Genomic DNA, 26703 nt, shown 5'->3' on the forward strand with positions numbered 1-26703 from the left:
GGAGTGGTGGCGGCAGGGAATGTCCTGTCCTGCAGCGCCGCGGGTTCGAATCTGCTTGCTGTAGGCCAGAGGCCCACATAATGCGTTCAAAATGATAGAAAATCGACCTAAAAAGGCCGTCTTGCAGGTCAGTTGGCTTCTTAGTTGGCAGCTGACTGTCCCCTTACTTGCAAAAGGGTCCAATCAGAGGTAGAATTGGATAGTTTTAGCAGGGCTCGATTGAAACACGCTGACACCAAGATGTGGTAAGCTGAAGCGTTTCAGCTTACTGTCGCGAGTTCGAATCCCAAACGAGCCCCTAGCCTTAAAGAATTCTACCAATAAAGAATAGCAGTATTTCCTACTACAAAGATATATTTAAAACTGAATACATTTACAATAGGGTTATTACTATATATACAAAAATAGATGATAACAATAGGTTAGGTTGAAGGGGGTGTGGGGAGACAAGGGCAGAGCCCTGCGGCGGTAGGCATTTGTGGGGTAAGCTGCAGTAAAGGGGGAGGTAACCACCTCCCGGTAGAATAGTGCCTGGGGCGCAGGGTTGTAAACTGACCGCGTCCCTCCCCCTCTTAGCCAGTCCAATCTGACCGCTGCCTGTGGGGTCTCAGCGGGCAGGGGTTAAATGGTGATAATAGGATTTGCGCTGAAGGCTTGATTTGATAAGCCGCTGCGTAGCAACTCTGTGTAATGCCCGTCCGTATGCTGCCGTATTACCACATTAACAGCATATGATTAAAGTTTCTCTAAAAAATTTAATACTCCTAAATAACCTCCCATGGAAAAATCCACTTAATTTTTTATTTAATGCTTTAATGCAGTGAGGTGTATGCTCCTGACACCCTGACCTCCTGGACAGCTGAGGCTGTATGTTTGAGTCCCAGCAATGGTTTGGGGGTTGCAACTCCCCAGAAACTTGTTGTTACTCAGGTACAACTATAAATAAATGAAAATCAAGGACAAGAATTTTTAACCTGAATAGAATATTTTTGTTTAATTTATTATTTTACATAGTGAAATATTTAAGATGTAAGATGTTGACACAATTAAGCATATTTTTCATTGTTTATGAATAAAAACCTTGTTTTCTTTGTTGAAATACATCATTTAATGAAAAAAGATTCATACTTAAATTATGTTTTTTAGGACTTCTTTGCTGATTTGAGACTCCCAGCTTCTGTAAAGAGAGGAGAATCTTTCCCTCTGAATATTAGGTAATATTTATTTCATTATAAATATTAAAAGAGAAAAATATCATCCTTAGATGATTGAGATTAGAAGATGTTTTTTTTGTAGAAATAAGAGCAACTTTAGATACTAAGAAAGTAAACCCATATAGTTGGCTGTCAGTTATCTGTTAGAATTCTTCAAATTTGGGGTGTAAGACACTTTTCTTTAAGAAATATTAAAGTAAGCCAACAATCAAGCAAGGTATCTTACCAAGGACGTCCAATAGGGGGTAAAGGGTTGATTCCCACCCCCCTCCCAAAAAAAAATAATAAAAAGCTTGGACATCCTTGCCTATATGATATAAGGATTACCCCCGCTTAATTTTTTTTTAATTTTTACCTTCCATCCCCCAAATGAAAAAGCTTAAACGCCCTTGTATCTCACAGAGCCATAATCAAACATTTTTTCTTCAGTGTTTTCAACAATCTGGAGACCCAGCTACCTTTGACCCTGACAGTTGAAGGAGACAATATTGAAGCATCTGAAAATAACAAACAACTGTGCCTGGATGGTCAGAAGAGCCAACTTGTCAGCATTCCAACAAAGTAAGTTAGACATAATATAATAGGCAGGAAATTTACTTTACAGGAAAACTTTGCATGTGAACCCAAAACACTATTAGTTAAATATTATGAAGTAAAGGGATTTATAATGTGTTTTTACGTTATAAATCCTTATAATTGGCAACTAAATGTTTATTCTATTATGAAGGTTTTATTGTTAAAGATCAAGATTGCTATCTGATTCCATAATTCAATTTTTAATTTGTTTTTAGGGCATTGAAAACTGGAGATGTCAACATAACTGTTTCATTGGAGATTAGTAGTGTACAGGTTACCTATTTAAATTCATTTCATTAATATTACACTTTTTTATAATAGTGCTTTGTTAAGACATAAGTAATTAAAAGCAGGGTATTTTATAGGAATGAGATTAAATTGAGCAGCAATGTGCCAAAATTTAGAATAATGGTTTTACCAACTTAACAAAAAAATATTAGGGCTGTGCTGAGGCAGTGGACAATTCTGGCTTTGTTGACCGTCTGGAGAGACCTGTCCTTGTTAAACCCGAGGGAATACCTATTGAAAAGGTTCAGTCAGAGATGGTTTGTCTCAAGGAGGGAGAACAAAGGAATGTGCAGTTTGAGAGGCTGGTTCTTCCTGATGAGGTTAGTTAAGACAATTTGCAAAAGATAATTTCACCTTTCTATCCTTTTATTATTATATAAATTTGTTTAATTATATCATTGGAAGCAAGTTCAAATCTTACTGGTTACCTATAAAAGTTTGCATGATCCGAGGGGTGGGGGATTAAGGTTTATAAGTTCATGGGAGGGTAAACAAATCCACCAAACATCCTCTACCCCACCAAGGGGAGTGTGATTAAATTCCAGCATAGGGGAGACTTTTTGTACAATTATGAACACTTAAACCATGTTCAGCAACCTTACCTAACATTAAACTTATTTATATTTTTCATTTTATTTTTTTATTAGACTGTCTCTGACTCTGAGAGAGCCTATGTCTTTACTTCTGGTGATGTCATGGCTGCCTCACTCAAGAATATTGGCAACCTTGTTCAGCTCCCAACAGGTAAATTTATGGCAACCTTTTTCAGCTGCCAACAGGTAAATTTATGGCAACCATGTTTAGCTACCAAAATGTATATAAATATGGAAACCTTGTGCAGCTACCAACAGGTATAATTATGGCATCCTTGTATATCTACAAACATGTATATAATTATGGCAACCATGTTCAGCTTCAAATTATGGCAATCTTGGTCAACATATAAACAGTACACTTATGAAAATCAAGTAATTATGGCAACCATGTTCAGCTACAAACATGTATATAATTATGGAAACCTTGTTAAGCTGCCAACAGGTAAATTTATGGAAACCTTGTTCATCTGCCAACAAGTAAAAATTATGGCAACCAACCTTGTTATGTCTTTACTTCTGGTGATGTCGCGGCTACCTCACTTAGCTAGAAACATGTATATAATTATGTTAAGCTACTAACTTAATATAGTTTTGGCAACCTTGTTCAGCTACAAAAAGATATATAATTATGGCAACCTTGTTCAGCTGCCAACAAACTATACCAATGCTTTCACTTAAATTATGAAAACTTTTCTTTTTCATAAAAATAGATATCTTGTTATATCAGAGCTTATAAGCATAATTGTCCTTTAATAATATTTTTTATGTTGTAAAAAAAAAATGTTGTAAAATATATATTTTTAAACATCTTAGTAATATGTTCTTTTTACTAGGATGTGGAGAACAGAATATGATAAGATTGGCCCCCAATATTTATCTTCTGGAATACCTGCAGTCCAACTCAAAGAAAATGCCAGGTAATGATCTTGTACTCTAATAAATTGATACTCGCAGCTGGCTAAAGTAAAAATAAATCCCTTCCATTTCCTTTACCCCATTGCCTCACCTTCTACGTGATAAACGTACTGACCAATAAATTAGGTTCTTTGGTTTGATGATATATAATTCATGCTTTTTAGACAATACAGTACAATTTAAAAAAAAACAGTAAAACAAATACAGAAAACGTGGATATTGTTAGATATTCTCAAGACAATATGCTACAATTAAAGAAAGCTCAACTGGCAAAATAGGACACCACGTGCATTGGATATTGTGAGAGGTTCTCGCATAACCTTTAATAGTTATTTCTCGTATCGTATTATAAACGGCTTTCCGCGGATATAGAATGTACAATTATAAGATTAAAACTAGTTTTTTTAGCCCCGTAGTGCTGAAGGCACCGGCTAAAAAAACTGGTTTTAATCTTATGATTGTACATTTCTATATTCGTAGAAAACTGGATATAACACGATGCTAGACATAGTTTTTTCGTATGGATGAGAACCGGTTCCTATCCACCGGATTCGAATGAATACGAGAAAAAACTATTTCACTTAGCTAGCTATATAACCAACCATACCCCAACCCTTCTTATGAATTTACCCAAGAAGGAACATATTGACCAATATCTTAGCAACTACTATAAGGACTATATAGGACTATAATAGCAACCTAACATGAAAACAAAAATAATCCTGTCAAAGTATCCACGTATTCTATGTATATCCATTACGGGTAAACAAATAGAATTATTTTCCTAAACGTTCCTTGTTAAGTACAAAAATAGATAGGGATTCTTTCTATGTCCCATAAAAATTTACCTAATATCTTTGTTTAGAACTGGAAGAGAAGGCGAAGGGATTCATGTCCATTGGTTATGACAGACAAGCTAAATACAGGCATCCAGGTAAATTATTCATCAACATTGAGAGTGAGTCGAATCAGGTGCTGTGTGCGATAAAATGTTCCTGGGATCGATTATTTCCAAAAATCTATAAGCTTTGGACAGCAAAAGGTATAGCTTATGTTTAACAGACATAAAAAAAACCTACATATAAGTTGAAATAGTAATTAATCAATAATACACAGAGTTAATTTGCATATATTTTCTTCGGTTAAGCTTTCCCTGTGCATCATTGGATCTTCACTATACAAGATTATTGATAGGCATTCTTATACCGCTTAAAACGATGTGTTTTCCAAACATTCACGTCAAGCCGTTTGGCAGTTTTCTGCATTTAAAGTTAATAAATTTTTGGAGGCAATCCCAAGAATTTTTTACCAAGAGCTTCAAAAGTCATATACTTTTGCATTTGTTAAGTGTTGATTTTGAGAACTGTTATTCATTTTATTAAGTTTATTTTATTATTAAAACTTTTAAAAGGGTGAAAGAAAGCTTTTAAGAAACTATTTTCCAGTATGGCTTCAAAACCGATTAATATCAGCTGGATTAGAACCGGTACTCAGCCATACTGAAAAATCAATTTTCCATAAATAATAAAAAATCATGAAAATAATACTAGTTTTGTTATCCTGGGCATAATTTTCATTTTCATATCGGCGGATAGCCGTGTATAATGCGATGCAATAAATAAACTATTATCAGGAGGAGCCTACAGTATCTGGGGAGGAGATGACAAGAAGGATGGATCCACCTGGCTCACTGCTTTTGTTGTCAAAGTTTTCTCCCAAGCTTCTAAATATATCAAGGTAATCAATCATACCCAGGTATAAGACAATGGCCGATAAATTAATGCACATACTCAATGATGATACTCAAAATTAACCCCTTAAGTAATTTAAAACTAGTGGTTGAAATGTTTGGACACAACTAAATGAACTAACTAATCAAAATTCAATAAAAGTCTCCAAAGTTGTTAAGCTAATGAATAAAGAAATAAAATTTTGGGGACTAGTGTAATAAGCAGCCCAATGTCCCCTTCCTCCCTGCCAACAAACGGACCACAATATTTAGATTTAGGCTATTGTTTATAAAGATTCATTAGATTTTAAATTATTGGTTTCCTTATAGCTTTCATATCTGAAATTTTGTTTTAAGATATCTATGTAAAAATCCATCTTGAATAATCAAAAAATTATGCTTGAATCTTGATTTAAAAATATATTTATGACTTAGCCCTCAATTTTTTTTTTATTTAGCCAGAGGACATTGTTTATTTCATTAATAATCTAAACAAGGGGTAATTTTGTGTTTCATATTCGGGATATGCATCAATTAATCAGCCATTGTCATATCTCATTAGATCCCTGTTATTTAACCCTTTTTGCTGTTATAAACGACATTTTCTTCCAGGTTGAAAAAGGGCCATTGGAAGATTCTGTGCAATGGTTGATGAGCCTTCAGCAGGAGGATGGATGCTTTGAAAAACAGGGTTATGTTCATAGCTCATCTCTGCAAGGTGAAATAGAAGTGCAGTTCATGGTATTTAAGGTTTTGAATCTACAAACAAATTAGCCCAAACCATCCCAGGATCTACGCGAAGCTTCCCTAAATTGAAGAAGCCCATCAGTTCATTAAGCTACAGACAAAAAATCTTAATACTTTTATAATACTAGCGGTTGCACTCCTAGCATCTAGGTGCTCTCTTAGCAATTCAAAATGGTTTACAGTCCCAATTAATCTATAATAACAAAATTACGCAATATCTAGATTTAAATTAATGGTCGGAAAGTTTGAGCACCGATAGATGCTAGATGAATTGTTAATCAAAATTTAATGCAATTCCCAAACCCAACGGATAGAAGAAAGTTATTTATATATTGGACATTTGTTATGTTCTTTTACCTATTCTAAAGATATTATTGGATTAGAATATTAGCCAATGCAAAATCTTTACTGCGTATAATTTTATCTAGTTTGATCCGAAGTTCTTTACCCAATATAAATGTTTTAATTAAGGTGGAAACTCCAACAGCAGTCTGACTTCATTTGTGCTCATTTCTCTCTCGGAATACAGGAAAAAGCTTACTTTGATTAAATTTTCCCCTCAAATGGAATGTTAGAGGTTTTACTTTAATGCCCCTGGTCGATTATAGCCCCCCCCCCCCCTAACTTCATATACTAATAAATTAAAAATAAGACTAGGGAGACTTTTATGTTAGGTAAGGTTAGGCTATATTGGGCAAGGGCCATCTACAGGGGTGAGACTTAAAGAAAAAATGCCTCCTACCTAAAATAAGTAGGGAGGATTTATGTGCACGCCATTCACTTTGGGGGAAAGCACTAAAGAGTTCTCCAAACTACAAGGTTACCTTTGCACTTTTGTGAAGTATAAAAAGAGTATAAAATAAGCTAAATTTTGCCCACAGAAAGAATATGCTACAAAATGACGAGAGCCCTCTCATTGCTATGGTAGATAAAGCTATCACTAATGGTCTTGATTGTGTCTTCAATGAGCTCAATGTTACTGCCAGGAAACAATTTAACAAAAATTCAATAATTTTAGGCATGATCTAGTAGTAAGATAAAAGTGACTCTAGCTAATTCATCATATAACTCTTGTTATATTGTTTTAATATAATTTAATTACATTGAATTCATTGTTATGAAGTAAAATAATTTTAAATAGTTTTAGAAATAATTTCCCTTTTCAATATGTATTTTATTTTCTACTAGCGGCTACGCCCCCTAGAGGCCTCTAATGGCACTTTAAATGTTTTTAATATAATACGTTACCTTATGTTTTGTTTAAGTCTCTATACGTATTTTTTTATTTTCTGTGATTTCTCTTGGGAGGGTGGTGGTACCCTCTCCCAAAATAGTTATAAACCTTCCCTGGACCTATGAGAAGATACCCTGTAAAGGAGTACCCGATCGGTTTAGCGGTTAGCTAGATCCTTCGGTACGGACAGACAAACAAACAGACATCATGTTACTTTATTATAAGGATTTAAATAAAATAAATAAATGTTAATTTGTTGTTATGTTACAGTGATGATCTGTATAGCATGTCTCTTGCTAACTATGCTGCTAACATTGCTGAAGATGACACCTTTGAAGCACAACATGATGAATTGAGAAATGCTCTTGATGCTAAGGTGATCAAAATTTTTAAAAATTCAAGAAATACCCTTTTATTCACCAATTGAGCAACATATATAATTCTGATTGTTTCATGATATTTCTTTTAGGTTAGGTTAAGTAAAGATCAAAGTCTTTTATTCAGTAATTATAACTAATAGCTTTGAAACCTTGAGATTAAAATAATTTTAAAAAATATTTAAGGCCAACAAGACAATTCCTGGGGCCCTGTTCTGGGATGCTACTTCCAAGGAAGATGATAATAACAGGAGGTGGTGGTACTATTATCCAAGGTAGGTTCATTCATTCATTAGCCACAGTTTCTTAGGATTTGGACTTCAGTCATCATAAAGTAGGCTGAGATACTTTTGTATAGCCACCAGGGTCAACTCAAGCTCAACGTTCAAGCACTTTATGATTTGACGCGCTATCTCATGAGAGCTCCTCATTATTACCTCACCCTCACCGTAACAAAGTCACCATAAAGAATGACGCTCACCATGGGGGAGTTTTGGATAATGATACTGATATCATGTACGTGACTATCCAAACTTACTCAATAATCTCCTTTTTACACAACCAGGGGAGTTGCGTGATTATTATTAAGAATGAGAAATTCGAGTCAACATATGGAGATTTGAACTCGAACTATCACCACCGTAGAATTCTTCATATACATTTTTGAATAACTTGAATAACATTCCAGGAAGTTAATTAATTTAAAATAGATTCACTTTTACACCAAATGTTTTTCTGATTTTAATAAATTACTTTTTTTGTAGATCCTACACTGTTGAGGTTACTGCTTACAATATTATGAGTCTGGTTCTGGAAGGAAGGTTAGAATAGTTATTTCTCGCATCGTATTATAAACGGCTTTCCGAAGATATAAAATGTACAATTATAAGATTAAAACCAGTTTTTTTAGCCCCTAGGTGCCGTAGACTTTTTTAGGTGGTAAATATTGAGAGGGAGAAATGGAAAAATATTTTTAAAGACATCTATTTTCTCTCTACAAAATTGAATGCAAAATAAAAAAATTAAAAAAATAATGATATGTTATCTTGTGCTATAACCATTAACCAGAATTATTCTTGCTATAGAACTGACGAGGCTGTAGATGCTGTGAAATGGCTGGCAAGACATAGAAACTCACAGGTACAGACAATTAACTAGAAAAAAAGAAATATTAATATTTCTTGAAAATAAGAAATTAATTTTAATAAAAATCTGTTTAATCATTCAAATTTTACTGTAACAGTAAAATCCTACTATATAAAGTTGTAATGTTTTTTTTGTTGTCTGAAGCTTAAGATTTCAATAACTACTGAACCGATTGAGTTCTCCATTTGGAAGGAAGATTCGAGTAAATCATTGGATGGTTTAATGCTAATTAGTTTTGGATTTTAGTATTGTGATGGTTTTAAGCTACATTCCTGACTTAACCTACACCTTCAATTATCATAGATATTAGGGGTTAGCTACTAGTAAAAGTATAAAAATTAATACGTTTATCAAAAATACTTTTTTTATGTAACAACATTTACATTTTAATATAATTTTATTTTTAGGGTGGTTTCAGTTCAACTCAAGATACTGTTGTTGGTCTTCAAGCTTTGTCTGTTTATGGAACAATCATAGGAGGATATTCCACTGATATGCAACTAGGGGTGAGTACCAGAGAGTGGGGACAATGGGCTGTTTATTGCTCTAGTCTCTCAAGCTTTATAATAACGCTTTCTTGTTCGTTGCCTTTGGAGACTTTCATTGAATTTTGATTGATTATTTCATTACATTGAGTGTCCAATTATTTCAACCATTAATTTTAATCTAAAGAAGGGGTATTTTTGTGTATCATCATTGGGGCTGTACATCAATTTACAGGCCTTTGTCTTTATCCCTTTAGATCCTTGGGTGAGTACATAAACAGACACATCCGTTTGAAGGTGGGGTTTAAAGCTTTTGTAGCCAGCAAACGGTGGGCTTTGTACCAAGGCAAGTCCGATGATGGAGCTGCCTAAGGCGGGAGATCAGAGCGGCAAACTAAAAGCCTACAAATAACAAATGCTGTGTGTTGTTGACACGGCAGGCTTTCTGTTTAATTTTAGGATGACATAGTTATAGTGGAGAGCTGGATAATTTGGGTAGCGTATCTACTCTGGACATACGGGTGTTGTCTGTCGGACGGGCACTCATTACTACACTTTGATTCATATTGAACTGTAATATTATTTTCCCTGGTCAATGGAAGGATTTAAACTACAATAACACCTGATATTTAGAAAATAACTATTAATATTTGAAATTTTTGGTATTTGTACCTAGGTTAAAAAAGATGGAGCTGAATTTGAGAAATTGAGCCTTACAGAGGATAATAAACAAGTCCTGGAAACTTCAAAGTAAGTTATTAAATCATTTTTGTAATAACCATATGCAGACCTCTATATTTCAGTTTAGGCTTCAGGTTTAGGTAGACAGAGAGGGGAAAATGGGCTGTTGAATACTAGTCCCCAAAGTTTTATAATAACGTTTCCTTATTCGTTGGCATAACAACTTTGGGGCCTTTAGTGAATTTTGATTGGTTGATTCATTAAGTTTAGTTTTCCAACATTTCAACCACTAATTTTGTATATCATCATTGGGAATGTACATCAATTTATCGGCCATTGTTTTATTCCTTTAGATACCTGGGTTTAAGGAAAGAAATATTTGAACCTGAAAACATGAAATAATTTTAGGCTCTCTGGTACACCACCATATGATGTTAGCTTCAATCTTGAGGGATCTGGCTGTGTAATCCTGCAAACTTCTCTCAGGTAACCTAAGGTGGTAGCAAAAAGGAACTCTCATTTGCTTTGGTTTACAATCATACATTCTGAATCTCTAGCTTAAAGCCTTAGGAAATTTTATTAAATCTAAATTGGTTGGTTTACACGTGTCCTATTCAAACTTTTCAACCATTAATTTTATCTAAAGAAAGGGTGATTTTGTTTATCTTCTAGCATATTGTGCATTGTCTTATACCGTATGATCCCTGAAGGTAACACTTATATAACTTCTAACCCAGTATAATCCTTTAAAAGATGGGTTTCATGTTTTATTTAACTATATTTTTACATGTAATTGTTAGAAGTAGGTAAAGGCTTACTTATTACTAACAAAATTAATTTTTTTTTAAATAGATCTGTAGTGTTAGGAATCTAGATTTGTAATCTTTCTTTTAGTCTTTTAGATTGATTATGGTTTAAAATTTTAAATTATGATTTTTTAGAAAAATGTAAAACCTATTTATTATTTTAGATACAACATCCCCGAAAGTAAATCCGAGCCTGCATTCAAGATTAGTCATGTGTTTAAGAAGGACATTTTGGAAGTCTGTACATCTTATATTGGAAATAAGTAAGTGAAAATAGATAGATAGATAAATTATATAGAAACTTGGTTTGATGATTAGATAAGTAAGAATCTAACACATTTTTTAGTTAAATATGTATCTAATTCTAAGTAAGTCTTTATCCTTATAGTACAGTAGCGGATCTGTGTGTGTGTGTGTGTCTGTACCAAAAGATACTGCTAAACCGATATGGTTCTCCTTAAAAATGTAGCTTTTCATAGGTTCTGGGAAGGTTTATAACTATTTTATACCGCCACCCTCCCAAGAGCAAACATCACTAAAAAAGAAATACCAAAAAATATTTTACAGTGCCTCTAGAGACCGCCAAAGTATGATTTACTAGTCTTCTCTTCTTTTTAAAACTGTAATTAAAAGTAATATTGGAAATAAGTAAGTGAAATAGATGTATATTAGTCGTTGATTGAAAAAGATATTTTGCAACCTTAATGTTTTTTTTTAGGGCAGAAACAGAAATGGCCATTATGGAGGTAGAAATGCTTTCTGGATACTCCGCTAAGAATCCAGAGGATTTATTAAATGAGGTATAGAATATAAATTAATTATATAAGATTCTTATCAGAGCCTTTGTTTCAAAATCCAAAATAATTGTTTTACCCCCCCCCCCCCCCATTGGTAGTTGAATATCCACACATTTTCCCAATAGTAGCTGAGTATCCAAAAATGAACCCAATAGTAGCTGAATATCCACGTGGATACTCAGCTGGTATTGATCAAAGAAACTAATGCTGAAAGTTTCATGAATTAGTGCTCTTATTTGTAAGCTTAGAACTTTAAAAACTTTAATGAAATATTGATTGATTGGTAAACTCTAGCAGTGTCAATTCACTTCAACCAATAATTTTATTAAATAGAAGGATTATAGATGAATAGTTAGATGAAATCTTTTGAAACTCAAATATTTGTATAACAGATTATTTCCAAATAAATTGAAATGTAAGCAAATAGAGTATATATAGCATAGATAGATTGAATAAAAGTTAAAATAGATGGATAGATAGAGATATCTAGCTCAGTATAATAGAAATAATGATAACTATTTTTAAACATGAACTAAAATGACCAAGCTAATTTCTACAAGAGACAAAATGGATTAAAAATTATTGATAAAATCGAAATATATCTTAGAACAGTGTTTTTAAATAGATTAAAAAAATACTAACTTTAAAATAATGAAAAGCTTTTCCATGTTTCCACCAATAGAATACATTTGAAATTATGAAAATCATCTGTTAATTCCCCTAATCATTATATTAAACCATAATTATGTAGAAATAGATTAAATGCAAAAGTAGATGAATCAATACTCACTACTGATTTTTCAAACAATCTTTATGATTTTAGATTGAGCCTCTGGTGAAAAGAGTGGAAGTCAATGAGAAAGAAAATATTGTTGTTCTTTACTTTGATAAACTGGACAAAGAAGAAAGGTAAAATATGGTTTCCAGGGATAGGTTATTAGTAGATATTTCAATATTAGTCAAATAATCTTAGGCTACACAAACCCTAAACATTAATATTTGTGTATAATAGAAGCAACTGTTAAGTGAACAATTTATCTGTTAAACCAGAATGATATTTCAAGTCCATGACCATAGTTATATGAAAATAATATCAAAAAGAAAACCAACTCATTTGAATGTTAGGCCTTTTAATCAAATGTAAACTTAATATATTATATCTAGATGTGTTGAGCTGTTGGTACAGCAAGAGTTCAAAGTTGATGATCTGAAAGAGGCCAGGATCCATGTCTATGATTATTACAACACAGAGGATGATCATCAGATCCTCTACAAACCCTAAGATTAAAAATATTAAGTCCAAGTTGAAAACCTTCAGTAATTTTAATCAGTTTAAATCTTAAAGTTTTTGGGTTTTCTTTTCTAATTCAAGTAAAAACAAATCAAAATTAAAGATTTAAAAATTACTAAAGAGTTTCAATGGCTAATTTGATACAAAATAAGTTTGATTATTAATAATCTTAAATGTAACTTTACTATTTAACAAATATTATTATACTACAAAAATCTCAAAATATGTACTTAACAAGTTTGATTGTAATTAGATATTTTAATATTCTTTTGTGCAGATTATAAAAAGGCAGCTTTTATATTTTAAAGAATAAAAATTTGGTTTTAAAATCAACAAACTATATGTAATTTTTTGTATTTTATGTATGGATTAATAAATGTGTTAATATAATTTATGATTATTGTCTTTTAAGTAGTAATGCTACTCAATAACTAGGATACAGTGGGGCAGGTCGTGTCAGGGATCTCAAGGTATAAGAAAATTGATGATATTTATATGTATTTAATTTTTAAAAGCATTTCCTACCAAAATGGTTTGTTATAAAAAAAATTATATTAAATCTCAGTACGTTTAAATTCGAAGTGTCAAACTTTTCTACAAATAATTTTTAATTCACAGATTGAGTAATTTTGTTTATTATGATAACTTTAAGATCCCTGTTATCTTAAACAAAGTTATAATAAGATTGTTTCAATATTGACTGATATTTTCATACTTCATGAGGGATACAAAGCAGGGAGGAAGGGAGGGGACAATGGATTTTAAATTCATATTTCTGACAGTCTTGGACCTTGGGTACCAGAATACATGCAACTTTTATTATTTTGGCAAATTTCAAAGACTTTGGGTATCGGTTATTGGTTATCGGAATATAGCAGGCCTCAGGAACTTGGGCGACTTCGCCATCTTGTCCAAGGCAGGGACCAAACTTATGCTACGCACTTGTCCACAGACCCATCTGCTTTGTTACCTCTGTTCTTGGCTAGCAAACCTAAATAGTGTTAGCCTTCTCTTGTTGTGACATGGTTCCCATGCCCGCCTATAATATATGTTTCTCTAAACTTGTGGTTTTAAACTCTAAATTTTCCTGTTTTTTTTTATAAATTTCAATATGTGCTTAAGACTCAAGGTATGGAAGTCTTTGGTCCGTATGGTGTTGTTACCAAATAGCTCCAGCCTGAGCTTGTTGTATCTGGGGCAGTAGCCGATGAGGTGTTCGATGGTTTCCTCATGGAATCCACACTGTTGGCAGCCTGGGTTGTCTGCCAGGTTCATTCTAAATAAGTGTTTATTAGTGTTAGCGTGGCCAGTCAGGATCTGGCATGCATACATGACATAGGTCCTGTTTTTGTTCTGGATGAGTTTCCAGACATTGTTTCTGGCTTCTTTCAGAAACATTCGTGTTTGCCTGCAGAATCTTGGGTCAGCAGGACTCACCCACTTCTGTTGATGAGCCCTGTCGGCCCATTCTTTGATTATACCATTGATGTATGATGTAGGAATGGGTGCATGTGGTTCTGGATAGATTACCTGTTTGTTGTTCATTGCGGAGCCAAGCTTGGCGAGGCGATCCGCAATTTCATTACCTTTGTGACCTACATGTGCTGGGATCCAGATAAGTTCCGCCATATTTTTCTTACCTAATCTGTTTAGTGCCTGTTTGGCTCTCGCCACGCAGGCTTAAAAGACTTTGGGTAACAGTGCAAAGAATGCCGCTAAAACAATTCTTCCCAAAGCAGAAAACTCTTACTGAACTAACCATTACAAATACTAGCAGACTAATTTGAATAGAAATTCAAAACAAGTTTATTTTGGTTTTTATCCAAAATAGTTTTCTTCTGAGAATGGGTGGGATAAACCAGAAATTGTACTGTGATACTTCTGTAACTATCCATTCTAATCAACCCCTTGTCAAATATGAATTTAAATTTTTCTGTAAATATGATGATAACATCCAAAAAGATGCATATTTTGTTTTATAAGTGTACCTGTAACTCTTCAAATAAGAAATTTTAATTTTTACCTCTCCAGAGTGTACCTGGAGGCCTGCAGCACCTGAACCTGAAGGCCGATTTTTAATTTTCTGCATAAATGATGATAACATCCAAAAAGATGCATATTTTGTTTTATAAGTGTACCTTTAACTCTTCAAATAAGAAATTTTCTTTTTTACCTGTCCAGAGTGTACCTTGAGGCCTGCAGCACCTAAACCTGGAGGCATGCAGCACCTGAACCTGGAGGCCGATTTTAATTTTTTCTGCAGGTATGTTAATAACATTCAAAAAGAAGCATATTTTGTTTTATAAGTTGCTCTCTAACTCTTCAAACAAAATTTTTAAAATTTTTAACCTGTCCAGAAATGACCTTCCAGCCTGCAGCACCTGAACCTGGAGACCTATTCAAAAAATGATTAAATTTCCGTGAACTACTACCCAAAAGTAAACTTTTATCCCAAATAACCTATAATCTCAGATCAATACCTAGCCCACACAACACTGATTACGCGAAAGTGGCAAAACTTACCCCCCCCCCCCTCCTTATTGCAAAAGTTCAATGTCTTTTAAAAAAAGGAACATTTGTATCAAATCAAAATTAAATTTAGGCATGATAAAATTTAATAAAGTTAAATTTAAAAATAAAACTGATTTAGTTTTTGGTTTAATTATATTTTCCATTTATGATCGTATTCATAAGATTTCAAATTCAACCTTTAAATTCCAATATCTGACAAGTATTTAAATTTTTAAAATCTTTCTACATAAACTGGTCCTAGGACAAACACAGGAATGACAAACGTCGGAGTGGACATTACATAAGTTAGTAACACGCTGGAGTGTTTATTATTTTGATTCTTTGACAGAAAATCATTCAAATCTTTGCCAAAAAATCTTCAAATCTCAAATTTCATTGAAGTATATTTGAATTTATTTATCCCTTTCTTAACCTAACCTAACCCTCTTTAAAAAATTTTTTTAGGTTTTTAAATGCCTAATCCCTGCGGGTAGCTTATTATTATATTCATATCTCAACCTAACCTACCCATTTTAGAAATACCTCATCAACTGTTTAAATGCCTGACCCCTGTGGGGGGCTTATTTGTATATCCTATTCCTAACCTAACCTTACTTATTTTGAAATATCTTTTAGGTTATCTAAATGCCTAGGCTCTGTGGGGAGCTTATGCATTATACAAATGCCACTGTTCTCTCCTATTTCAGCATAAGGCGAATTCAAAAGTGTAAGAGGATATTCCTGTAATCTGTAATGATAATGACCTGCCAATATTGGATAAATAGCGGCAACGTCCCTAGAGGCCTCTAGCAGCATGTAAATCTTTTCTTTGTAATCTAGGTTAAGATCAGCTGTTTACTAAAAAATAGCTTAAGGGCCTCTAGGCGGCACTAATTATAAATATTTTTTTACGACTCCTCTTGGGAGGATGGTGGTATCCATCCCCAAAAATAGTAACTATGAGAAGCTACATCCTAAAGGAGAACCGAATCAGTTCAGCGGTTAGCAAGATCCTTTGGTACAAACAGATAGACAGACATACAGAGATCGTGATACTTTATTATAAGGATGTGTAATTTGACAATCATGACAAAACTTATTATTTTTAAAGATAAAGCGTGTTTACATAACTTATTGAACATATTTCGTACATCAACTTAAATTAACTCTTTTTTTGTTTTTTTATTATTGCCTCAATAAGAATATTTTAAGGAAATATTTTTTAAATCTTAGATTTAGTGGCGTGCACAAAGTTTTGCATGATTTTATTAAAATCTTTTTGATTTGGTAATCAAATATATATAAATATTTGAACCTAAAATAAACAAAGTTCTAACAATTTTCAATTAAATAAACATAATGAAATTACTTAAAATTGAAGAAAAGGTTAAAAAATGTAAAAATCACTTAAAGATATAAACATTAAATATTAATAATATATTCTTATTTAAATATTTACATCATTTATATTTCAACTAACTAGAGTGTATATAGGTACTTTTTCAAGCAAAATATTAGAATACAGCACAACTTGAATAATAATATTGATGACACACTAAAATTTACAGAATTTTCATTATTAATTACAATGTCTATGCTAGCTAGATACTAAGGTACTAGGGCAAATCTGAAGTAAATTCTTCCCAATATTTTTTCACCAAATCTTCTTCAACTTGCATTTCAGCATTTTCTGTTTTTACTTGATAAATATTAGTTTTGTCCTCTTCCTTTATAAATACTTGTTCAAATTCAGAATTATCAATATTGTTGTCACTAATATCAATATTGTTGTCACTAATATCAATATTGTTGTCACTAATATCAATATTATTGTCACTTATATCAATATTGTTGTCACTAATACCAATATTGTTGTCACTAATATAAATATTGTTATCACTAGTATGTACTTCATGAGTCTTAGCATGTTTATTTCTGTTGCTTGATCGATTTACCACATATTTCACATGAATATGGTTTCTCTCCCGTGTGTGTCCTCATATGTCTATTTCTAATGTTTGATGCTGAGAATGATTTACTACATACATTACATGAATATGGTTTCTCACCAGTGTGTGCTCTTACATGTTTATTTTTATAATCTAATAGGGAGAATAATTTGCCACATATTTCACATGAATATGGTTTCTCTCTAGTATGAGTTTTCATATGATTTTTTCTATCACTAGAATGTGAAAATGATTTACCACATAATTCACATGAATATGGTTTCTCTCCCGTATGTGTTCTCATATGTGCATCTCTATTATCTGCTCTTGAGAATGGTTTTCTACAAATTTCACATGTGTATGGTTTCTCTCCTGTATGAGTTCTCATATGTCTATTCTTATCAGTCACTTCTGAGAATGATTTTCCACATATCTGACAAGAATATGGTTTCTCACCAGTATGTGTTCTTACATGAGATTTTTTATGATAAGGTAAAGAAAATGATTTACCACATATATCACATGAGTATGGTTTCTCTAGAGTATGTGTTCTCATATGCCTGTCTCTAGTTTGAGATGTACTAAATGTTTTGCCACAAATCTGACAAGAGTTCTTCTCATTTTCACTATCCATTATTCCATGCTGTTATATAATTATATATATTTGATATTCCTAGTGGCATCAGTTACAAACCTGAAATTATAAAGAGGGAGGTCATTTTCTAGTATAATCTCATTTAAGAAAGTATTTCCATATAAATTCTTTCTATCCTTTGCTATTGTAAAATATGATGTTTAAAATGGTATTAAAATAAGACAACTGCCATACTTATTATACTTTTTTCAAACTAAATAACATTTGACTGTCCTTCCTTCTAAGTAAATGAGCAAAAAAATCTAACTTTGGCCCTAGTATAGCTAGAAGAATGGTTTAAACACTTTTATAATCGTCTAACCAAGCCCAATCAATCTACACTATGGACGTCCTCATCTTGTCATTGTTATTTCATTATGTCCATCTGTCTGACTAAGTAAGTTAGCAAAAAAATATAACTTTGGCTGTAGTAGAGCTAGTAGAATTGTGCTTTAGGTTTTTTAAATCAATTAATCAATCTAGGACACTACAGGCTTTCGCCTCCTGTCCATTCGTATGTATATCAGTTTTTTCTGAGTAAGTTAACGAAAACAGTTATAACTATAGTAGGGCTATGGCATTGTTCTTAAATTATAATTAATTTTTAAGGCGTTATCCTCTTAGGAATTTTTTCTTCAATTTTTTTCAATTTTATAAGGCTGTAAATTAGGAATATATCCAATTATAGTTTCACTTTAATTTATTTTGCATTCTAAACTATATATAATTTTGCATTCTAAACTATATATAATTTTTAATAAGATTTGTACTGATAATAATTGTCTTGTATATTTGTTTTTCCCTTGTAATAATGAACCTAACTTACTTATCTACAGTTTTATTTTCGTCTCAAAGCTACTGTTCTTACTTTTTATAATTCAATTCATTCTTTGTATCTGAAAACATAAGATAGTTGCATGCAATTTCAAACAATACAGATAATATAATTATGCAATCCAATGTATATATGTATTTTGTTTGCAAAATAGATTATTATTGATTTTAAAATACCTAATTTTAAATTCAAATTGTATGGCTTGAATAAAGAAAATAGAAAAAATTTAATTAATATTTTATATAGGTTCTTAATAATACTTATGTATCAAAAAGTTAAATTCATTCTAAATCGTACAACAAAAAAAAATGATGATTAAATTAGTACCTAGATTTTAATTTTTACAAGATTATGATAACATTTTTACAAGAATATATAGAAGAATATTACAAGGTTAATAAAATTAAACATCAGGTTCTTCAAGTTTAAATTCTTCAATATCAATTTTATCAATATTGTCATAAGAGTCTGTATCATAAATATTTTCATTATCAGATAGATAATCACCAGATGTTTCTTCTTTTATATAAATATCAACATCTTCCTCTTTAACAGAGATACAATTCTCTTTGCAAGTTTCTTCAATAGTCTTACTCTCCTCTTTCACTAAAGGATGAACATATTTATGAATATTTAGAAGATCAATACTAGGAAATATTTTGCTGCAAATATTACAGCTAACATAATTCATAATTGGAACAGCATCATGCTTTAGCTTGTTTGTTTCAGAAATGTAGCTCTCAGTTCTAAAATAATGTATATCAATTAATCTTGAATGAAAATGAAGGTTTTCAATAATTAGAGGCTTTTCCACTTTGAGACATTGTTGTAGAGATGATAAAATTTTTAAAAACAAAGCAAATCATGGTCGGTCCGTTTGTAGTCTGTTTGTTGTAGAGATGATAAAATTTTTAAAAGCAAAGCTTTTATATAATCATGGTTGGTCCGTTTGTAGTGTTTTTGTCTGTATGTCCAGTCCATACATCTTGAAAGATAGTTTTTTTGTTTGTTTATTTAGGCATGTTAGAATTGTACAATCGACATATACATACATCTATTACTTGAATTAAAAAAATACAAAAATGCTTAAAATAAAATATATTGATTTGTATTATGGACGTAGTACAGACTTTAGACTAATTATAAAGAAGTATTGCAATCTTACTAATAACAAATTCACTTCATAAGTACTAGTACTTTATTTCACATATAAAAGCATGCATGCAAATAACTATAAAAGATCATAAACTTTGTGCACTAAATATTATGGATAATATAATCACAGGGTCCACACCTAGGGACTAAAACATGTAGCTACAAGGTGAACTCAACAATGCCAAGTTCTATATCCTACCAACTCCCAAATCCCATTATTTGCAGGGTGTTGTATTTGCAAACAGAAGCTTCTATTGGGTATTTCCTAGAGCTAGCCATACCCGCCATTGTTACATTGTTAGCTGTCTGTTTTGCTTATAGGAGTAAAGTCCCTCTTTAATCCCTGCTACAGATTACTTTTTGAATACAAATAAAAATGAAAGCCTATCTAAAAACAAATAAAGTACTTTACCATAAAAATTGGGGCTAATGAAAGAATTTTAAAAATTTACCTAAAATGTTTACAGCATACTTTTGAAAATTTCATAGGTGGGTGCCTAAACTTTAGGTGAGCTTTCCACTTTTGTAAACGGATTTCATCTGTGGGTAAGTTATGCAAGGTGGGCCCTGGATCTAGGCAGACAAGACATGTACTTGGCATTCTGAAATGTGGACTTTTGACAAATTTAAATATAGTGCATTTTCCCTTTATATTAATTGGGATAAATATAAAACAATGATTACATTTGATTTTTAAGATAAAGTATAAAAGTAACCTCATAGGTACATATCTTAAATATAATTAATAGCTTCCTTTTTTTTGAACTTTTGCGCCATTTAATTAATCTGTTTTAATAGTCATGTTATTGAGGACCATTCATGTTAATTATGATTGGGTATATTTAAACTGGAAAAGACTTGGCAAGATTGTAAATAGTTAATAAGTCACCTGTATTCAGAAATAAACCTTGGTTACAGTTCTTACTCTTATAGCTCTTTATTTATTTTTCATCTATTGAAAAAAAATACAGTGACATTTTAGAAATAGGGATATTATTAAATTAAATTATTTATTTTATCAAATTATTTACACTAAGTACCTAATACTTTAGTACTGAGGTGAGTTTTGAAATAGTTTCTTTACGTCTATAAGAGAAGAAATGCCGTGACAATAAATAGTTTCACGGCATTTTCGCATTTGAATTGGCCAGGTTAGAATAAACATAAATGCAAAGAAGTACATTTTTCTTTAAAATACATTTATTTTCATTCTAATTTGGCAACTTCAAATGCGAAATTGCCGTAAAAGAAAGAAATTGGCTGGTTATATCAGTCAGAAATGTGTAACATACAGATATAACACACGTGCTGCTATTATCATCATACATTTCTAGTTAGTAAAAGTATCAGCTGGAGATAAATAAGATAATAACCTGATTTTCACCAACAAATTCTTAGAATACAATTATGTTACAATCTTATAATTATCTTTTACAGTTCATTTTTTTATCTGAAAAAAAATAATATACAGTAACATAGGATAAAACATAATTTAAAGTTTTCTAGTATGGCTTTAAAATCGATTAATATCCGCTAGATAAGAACCGTTCCTAGGCATACTGAAAAATCATGTATAGCATCATATTTAAGACAATTTTCCGCGAATGATAGAATGTAATTCATAAAATTAATACCAGTTTTGTGAACCCAGGCTCGGTTCCTCGGGGCTAATAAAACTAATTTTTAATCTTTTAATTTTTCAATTTAATATCCACGGAAAGTAGTCTATAATAAGATGCAATAACCCTAGTAATCTCAAAACGTGTAAGTAAGCAATTAACATTTTTTTTGGCTTACTTAAATGTGCCATTGTGCCATTTTTGTGGTAAATTACTGATAAGCCATAATGAATACTAATTGCTTACTTATATCAGCATTCTACAACAATTTGGTCTTACTTGTGAGATAAAAGAGGGTGGAGTAAATAAATACTCAGTCATTTACAGTAAAAGTGGCTTAAATAAGTTGAAGTGAAGAAAAAGAAGGAGGAGTAATAATTAATCCCTTCCTTCCTGTAAGCAGTTTATGAAAAAAAGAGAAGATTTGGCTGATATAAGCCAAATAAGCAACAAATGTGATTGATTGCTTATAAGTAATTTATCCAAAAATTGCATGATTTGGTATATAAGCCAAATAAGCATTTATTGTGATTGATTGCTTGTAAGTAATTTATCAACAAATTGGATGATTTGGTATATAAGCCAAATAAGCATTCATTGTGATTGATTGCTTATAAGTAATCTATCAAAAAATTGTATGATTTGGTATATAAGCCAAATAAGCAATAAATGTGATTGATTGCTTATAAGTAATCTATCAAAAAATTGCATGATTTGGTATATAAGCCAAATAAGCATTTATTGTGATTGATTGCTTATAAGTAATCTATCAAAAAATTGCATGATTTGGTATATAAGCCAAATAAGCAATAATTTTCATTGATTACTTATAAGTAATTTATCAAAAAATTGCATGATTTAGTAAATAAGCAATAAATGTGATTGATTGCTTGTAAGTAATTTATCAAAAATTTGCTTGATTTGGTATATAAGCCAACTAAGCAATAATTTTCATTGATTGCTTATGAGAAATTTAACGAAAATTGCATGATTTGGTATATAAGCAAAATAAGCCTTTATTGTGATTGACTGCTTGTAAGTAATTTATGAAAAAATAGCATGATTTGGTATATAAGCCAAATAAGCATTAATTTTATTGATTACTTATAAGTAATTTATCAAAAAATTGCATGATTTGGTAAATAAGCCAAATGAGCAATAAATGTGATTGATTGCTTGTAAGTAATTTATGAAAAAAAAGCATGATTTGGTATATAAGCCAAATAAGCAATAATTTTCATTGATTACTTATAAGTAATTTATCAAAAATTGCATGATTTGGTAAATAAGCCAAATAAGCAATAAATGTGATTGATTGCTTCTAAGTAATTTATAAAAAAATAGCATGATTTGGTAAACAAGCCAAATAAGCAATAAATGTGATTGATTGCTTACAAGCAATTTGTGAAAAAATTGCATGATTTGATATATAAGCCAAATAAGCAATCAATGTGATTGATTGCTTATAAGAAATTTATCAAAAAAATACTCAAAAGTTGTTATGCCCACAAATAAGAAAATGCTATTTGGTGACTTTGGGGACTAGTTTAATAAACAGCCCATTGGCCCATAGATAGGCACTTGGCCCCCTAGCCTATAACCTAACCTAACCTATGTATGAATGTTTAATGTACATAAACTTCTAATTATATATTTTTTTATTCCATATATTTGTTAGGTTAGGTTAGGTTATAGGCTAATATAGGTGGCAAAGCGCCCATGGCTAGGCAGGCCAGGGGGCCAAGCTCTGTGGCTATGACCTTTATTAAAAGTGGAGGCTACTTTCCTTAGGAGACTATTTTCCTTAGGAAGCTACTTTTCTAAAGTAATTGTCCCAAGAGCTTTGTCCTAGAGGCTACTTTGTCCAGAGGTTACTTTGTCCAAGGCTACTTTGTCCAAGATCCCAGCAATCACCACTTTTTTTTATAACTCTTAATGGTTGATTATTAACTATATTTTAAATTAACAGAAGATATTACTTAGAAACCTATTGTTTGGCTTATATACCAAATCATGCATTTTTTTGATAAATTACTTATAAGCAATCAATCACATTTAGTGCTTATTTGGCTTATATACCAAATCATGCATTTTTTGATAAATTACTTAGAAGCAATCAATCACATTTAGTACTTATTTAGCTTATATACCAAATCATGCCATTTTTTCATAAATTACTTACAAGCAATCAATCACATTTATTGCTTATTTGGCTTATATACCAAATCATGCTACTTTTTGATAAACTACTTACAAGTAATCAATCACAATTAATGCTTATTTGGCATATTTACCAAATCATGCAATTTTTTGATAAATTACTTATAAGCAATCAATTACATTTATTGCTTATTTGGCTTATATACCAAATCATGCAATTTTTTTCATAAATTACTTATAAGAAATTGATTGATTAGCCATAGTTTCCAGGGAGTAAGGGAGGGGACAATGGGCAGTTAATTCAATTTTATAGTTGTGACCCTTTAAGGTTGAAAACCCAGATATTTCCAGATAAAACAAGTATTTGCAATATAGCAACCTTTAGTGGAAATTTTTGACTTTTTGAATTGTTTTTATTTCGAAATGCACCATCCTTAAACTGATGCTTTACTACAAGCCTTTGATTCTAGAGATCAAAACCCTTGTTTACAATTCATTTCCATAATTGTTACTATTTAAACTTCGGAAAATTAAGGAAACATACCATTTTACTTTTACAACATCTTTTACCCAAATTTTTTTATTGTATTTATTAAAAAGCTTAGACATGAAAAAGCCTTAAAATAATTATATTACAAAACTTACTAAAACAATTACCTTCCTACAGAACTTTTAACTCAAGTTATTTCATTTAACGAAATAAAAAAGAGATACCTTGCGACAAAATTTGATACTACATAAATAAAAAAGTTGAGAACATAAGTACATCTTAATTTTAAAGATCTTAAGGTTTAAGTAACATATCTTGGGATAACTGCTAGCTGCGCTCCTAGCATCCAGGACAGAAAATTAAAATAACACCATCTTGAGATTTTAATGATAAACAAACCTTGAACAACTCAGGACTTCGTGAATTTTCCCTAAAATTTTGAAATTAATCGGATCATTAATTACAGAAATATTAAGCTAAAGACAAAAAACATTAAATCAATAAGAAACATCTAACATGTCTAAAGTAACAAAAAGAGCTAACCGTTACGGACGTACAAATGTGCGGGACCTAATTATAGGAAGGCTTTGATCATAATAACTAATAATCTTAATATAATTTCTTTCTACAACGCACTAATCGGAATGAATTAACATTAAACAAGAATTAGATATAAAAAATATAATGATTCAATTTACAAAATAATTTTCAAAATCAAAATATTCTGTCTGCTTGTTATTGTTTATCTTTTTGTTGACGCGCTAGTTTGCCGCGAGATTATGCATGATTTTGCGTGACGTCATTCATAATTGGTCCCCAAGATTGGTTAGAAACTGCTCAATTCTTGCATGTTCCCTTTAAGCCAGTCCCCAAAGTCTGAGACTCCTAAAAATTGAATATTCGATCCATTGTCCCCTCCCTTACTCCCTGCATAGTTTCCTAGTGTTTGGACCTAAGTAGTCATGGAGTTGGCTGAGAAACTTTTGTATAGCCACTAGGGCTATCAAGCTCCACGTTCAAGCACATTATGACTTGACCTGCTATATCATGAGAGCTACACATTATTACCTCGCCTTTGCCGAGTATGGCAGGTGTCCCAAATAAAGTCAACCAGATGAAGTTGCCTGAATGTATTCAACTGAGTAATTAGAGTTGCCACATGGGGACTAGAACTTGAATTCACATCACCATAACTCAATGCATTACCACTGAGCTATGACACCCCTTACTTATAAGCAATCAATCACATTTGTTGCTTCTTTGGCTTATATACCAAATCATAAAATTATATCATAAATTACTTATAAGCAATGAATCACATATATGCTTATAAACCAAATTATGCAATTTTTGGATAAATTACTTATAAGCAATCAATCACATTTATTGCTTATTTGGCTTATATACCAAATCATGCAATATTTTCATAAATTACTTACAAGCAATCAATTACATTTATTGCTTATTTGGCTTATTTACCAAATCATGCAATTATTTGATAAATTACTTATAAGTAATCAATGAAAATTATTGCTTATTTGGCTTATATACCAAATCATGCTATTTTTTTCATAAATTACTTACAAGCTTATTTACCAAATCATGCAATTATTTGATAAATTACTTATAAGTAATCAATGAAAATTATTGCTTATTTGGCTTATATACCAAATCATGCTATTTTTTCATAAATTACTTACAAGCAATCAATAACATTTATTGCTTATTTACTAAATCATGCAATTTTTTGATAAATTACTTATAAGTAATCAATGAAAATTATTGCTTATTAGGCTTATGTACCAAATCATGCTATTTTTTTAAAAATTACTTACAAGCAGTCAATCACAATAAAGGCTTATTTTGTTTATATACCAAATCATGCAATTTTTGTTAAATTTTTCATAAGCAATCAATGAAAATGATTGCTTTGTTGGCTTATATACCAAATCAAGCAAATTTTTGATAAATTACTTACAAGTAATCAATCACAATAGTTTTGCAATCAAAGGGTTGGTTATCTGATGCGATTGAGTGGGTTACATTGAAATTCAAAATGCAGAGTATGTTCAAAGGTGACCTGGATAGAACTTGTGCTCAAAACATCACCAAGCTCGCCTACAATCATCATCACTACTCTTTTGTATACCAAAAGATATGACCCCTAGAGGCCTCTAGGTGCACTTGAAGGGTGATAAAAATAGTAAATTGGCCTTCCCCCAAAATTTTGTATTAAAAGAAAAAAGTTAAAAAAATCAGGGAGGGGGAGAATAATTTTTCTAGGAACAATTATTTTTTGGAGGAGTGTAGTACCCTTTTCAAATAGAAATAAACCTTCTTAGGACTTATGAGAAGATCATTTTAAAAAACCATACAGAGAAACAATGTCTGTTCAGAAATTAGCAAAGTTCTTTACATGACAGACATTGAGACATACAGGGAAACAGTTAGACATCCTGTTGCTTTTA

The 26703-nt window shown here is 31.5% G+C and overlaps 3 protein-coding genes across 4 annotated transcripts in view; 1 reads left to right on the forward strand and 2 right to left on the reverse strand.

Moving 5' to 3' along the window:
* LOC145333731 (alpha-2-macroglobulin-like protein 1) overlaps positions 1-13272 on the forward strand; it is a 63141-nt gene extending 49869 nt beyond the window's left edge. Inside the window, exons 39-61 of the mRNA XM_080178943.1 lie at positions 822-930; positions 1147-1214; positions 1644-1775; positions 2006-2063; positions 2231-2398; positions 2726-2822; positions 3508-3591; positions 4455-4523; positions 5223-5326; positions 5931-6036; positions 6537-6590; positions 6943-7048; positions 7567-7675; positions 7863-7951; positions 8441-8497; positions 8762-8816; positions 9230-9328; positions 9984-10057; positions 10397-10474; positions 10959-11057; positions 11513-11594; positions 12415-12500; positions 12756-13272. Of these exons, the coding sequence (XP_080035069.1) occupies positions 822-930; positions 1147-1214; positions 1644-1775; positions 2006-2063; positions 2231-2398; positions 2726-2822; positions 3508-3591; positions 4455-4523; positions 5223-5326; positions 5931-6036; positions 6537-6590; positions 6943-7048; positions 7567-7675; positions 7863-7951; positions 8441-8497; positions 8762-8816; positions 9230-9328; positions 9984-10057; positions 10397-10474; positions 10959-11057; positions 11513-11594; positions 12415-12500; positions 12756-12873 (2101 nt within the window). The 3' untranslated portion in view covers positions 12874-13272. The remainder of the gene's footprint in view (positions 1-821; positions 931-1146; positions 1215-1643; positions 1776-2005; positions 2064-2230; positions 2399-2725; positions 2823-3507; positions 3592-4454; positions 4524-5222; positions 5327-5930; positions 6037-6536; positions 6591-6942; positions 7049-7566; positions 7676-7862; positions 7952-8440; positions 8498-8761; positions 8817-9229; positions 9329-9983; positions 10058-10396; positions 10475-10958; positions 11058-11512; positions 11595-12414; positions 12501-12755) is intronic.
* Positions 13273-13811: 539 nt separating this feature from the next.
* On the reverse strand, positions 13812-14511 carry LOC145333271 (uncharacterized). Its single transcript, XM_080178403.1, has 2 exons — positions 14046-14511; positions 13812-13873 (listed from the first exon to the last, which is right to left on the reverse strand). Exons 1-2 carry the CDS (start codon positions 14509-14511, stop codon positions 13812-13814), a joined length of 528 nt encoding a protein of 175 aa, XP_080034529.1.
* Positions 14512-19206: 4695 nt separating this feature from the next.
* Positions 19207-21657, reverse strand: LOC145334095 (uncharacterized). 2 transcript variants are annotated; one of them, XM_080179378.1, is made up of 4 exons: positions 21340-21652; positions 20856-20918; positions 20419-20568; positions 19207-19557 (listed from the first exon to the last, which is right to left on the reverse strand). In XM_080179378.1, exons 3-4 carry the CDS (start codon positions 20565-20567, stop codon positions 19215-19217), a joined length of 492 nt encoding a protein of 163 aa, XP_080035504.1. In that variant the 5' UTR covers position 20568; positions 20856-20918; positions 21340-21652; the 3' UTR covers positions 19207-19214. The 2 variants fall into 2 exon arrangements, with proteins under 2 accessions (XP_080035504.1, XP_080035505.1); XM_080179379.1 differs by lacking the exon at positions 20856-20918 and having other exon boundaries at positions 21340-21657.
* Positions 21658-26703: the final 5046 nt, after the last annotated feature.

The sequence above is a fragment of the Acartia tonsa genome, chromosome 12 (genome assembly GCF_053477335.1).
Source record: "Acartia tonsa isolate MP-2025a chromosome 12, ASM5347733v1, whole genome shotgun sequence".
Lineage (NCBI taxonomy): Eukaryota > Metazoa > Arthropoda > Copepoda > Calanoida > Acartiidae > Acartia > Acartia tonsa.

What these genes read in the sequence shown, in the direction of transcription:
- LOC145334095 (XM_080179379.1), bottom strand. Translation starts at nt 20,567, where the DNA reads ATGCCAAGTACATGTCTTGTCTGCCTAGATCCAGGGCCCACCTTGCAT. An exon ending in GTATGCTGTAAACATTTTAG is followed by an intron (nt 19,558 to 20,418) that starts GTAAATTTTTAA and finishes ACATTATTTTAG; the next exon opens with AACTGAGAGCTACATTTCTG.
- LOC145333271 (XM_080178403.1), bottom strand. Translation starts at nt 14,511, where the DNA reads ATGGCGGAACTTATCTGGATCCCAGCACATGTAGGTCACAAAGGTAAT. An exon ending in GCTCAGGCTGGAGCTATTTG is followed by an intron (nt 13,874 to 14,045) that starts GTAACAACACCA and finishes AACACTATTTAG; the next exon opens with GTTTGCTAGCCAAGAACAGA.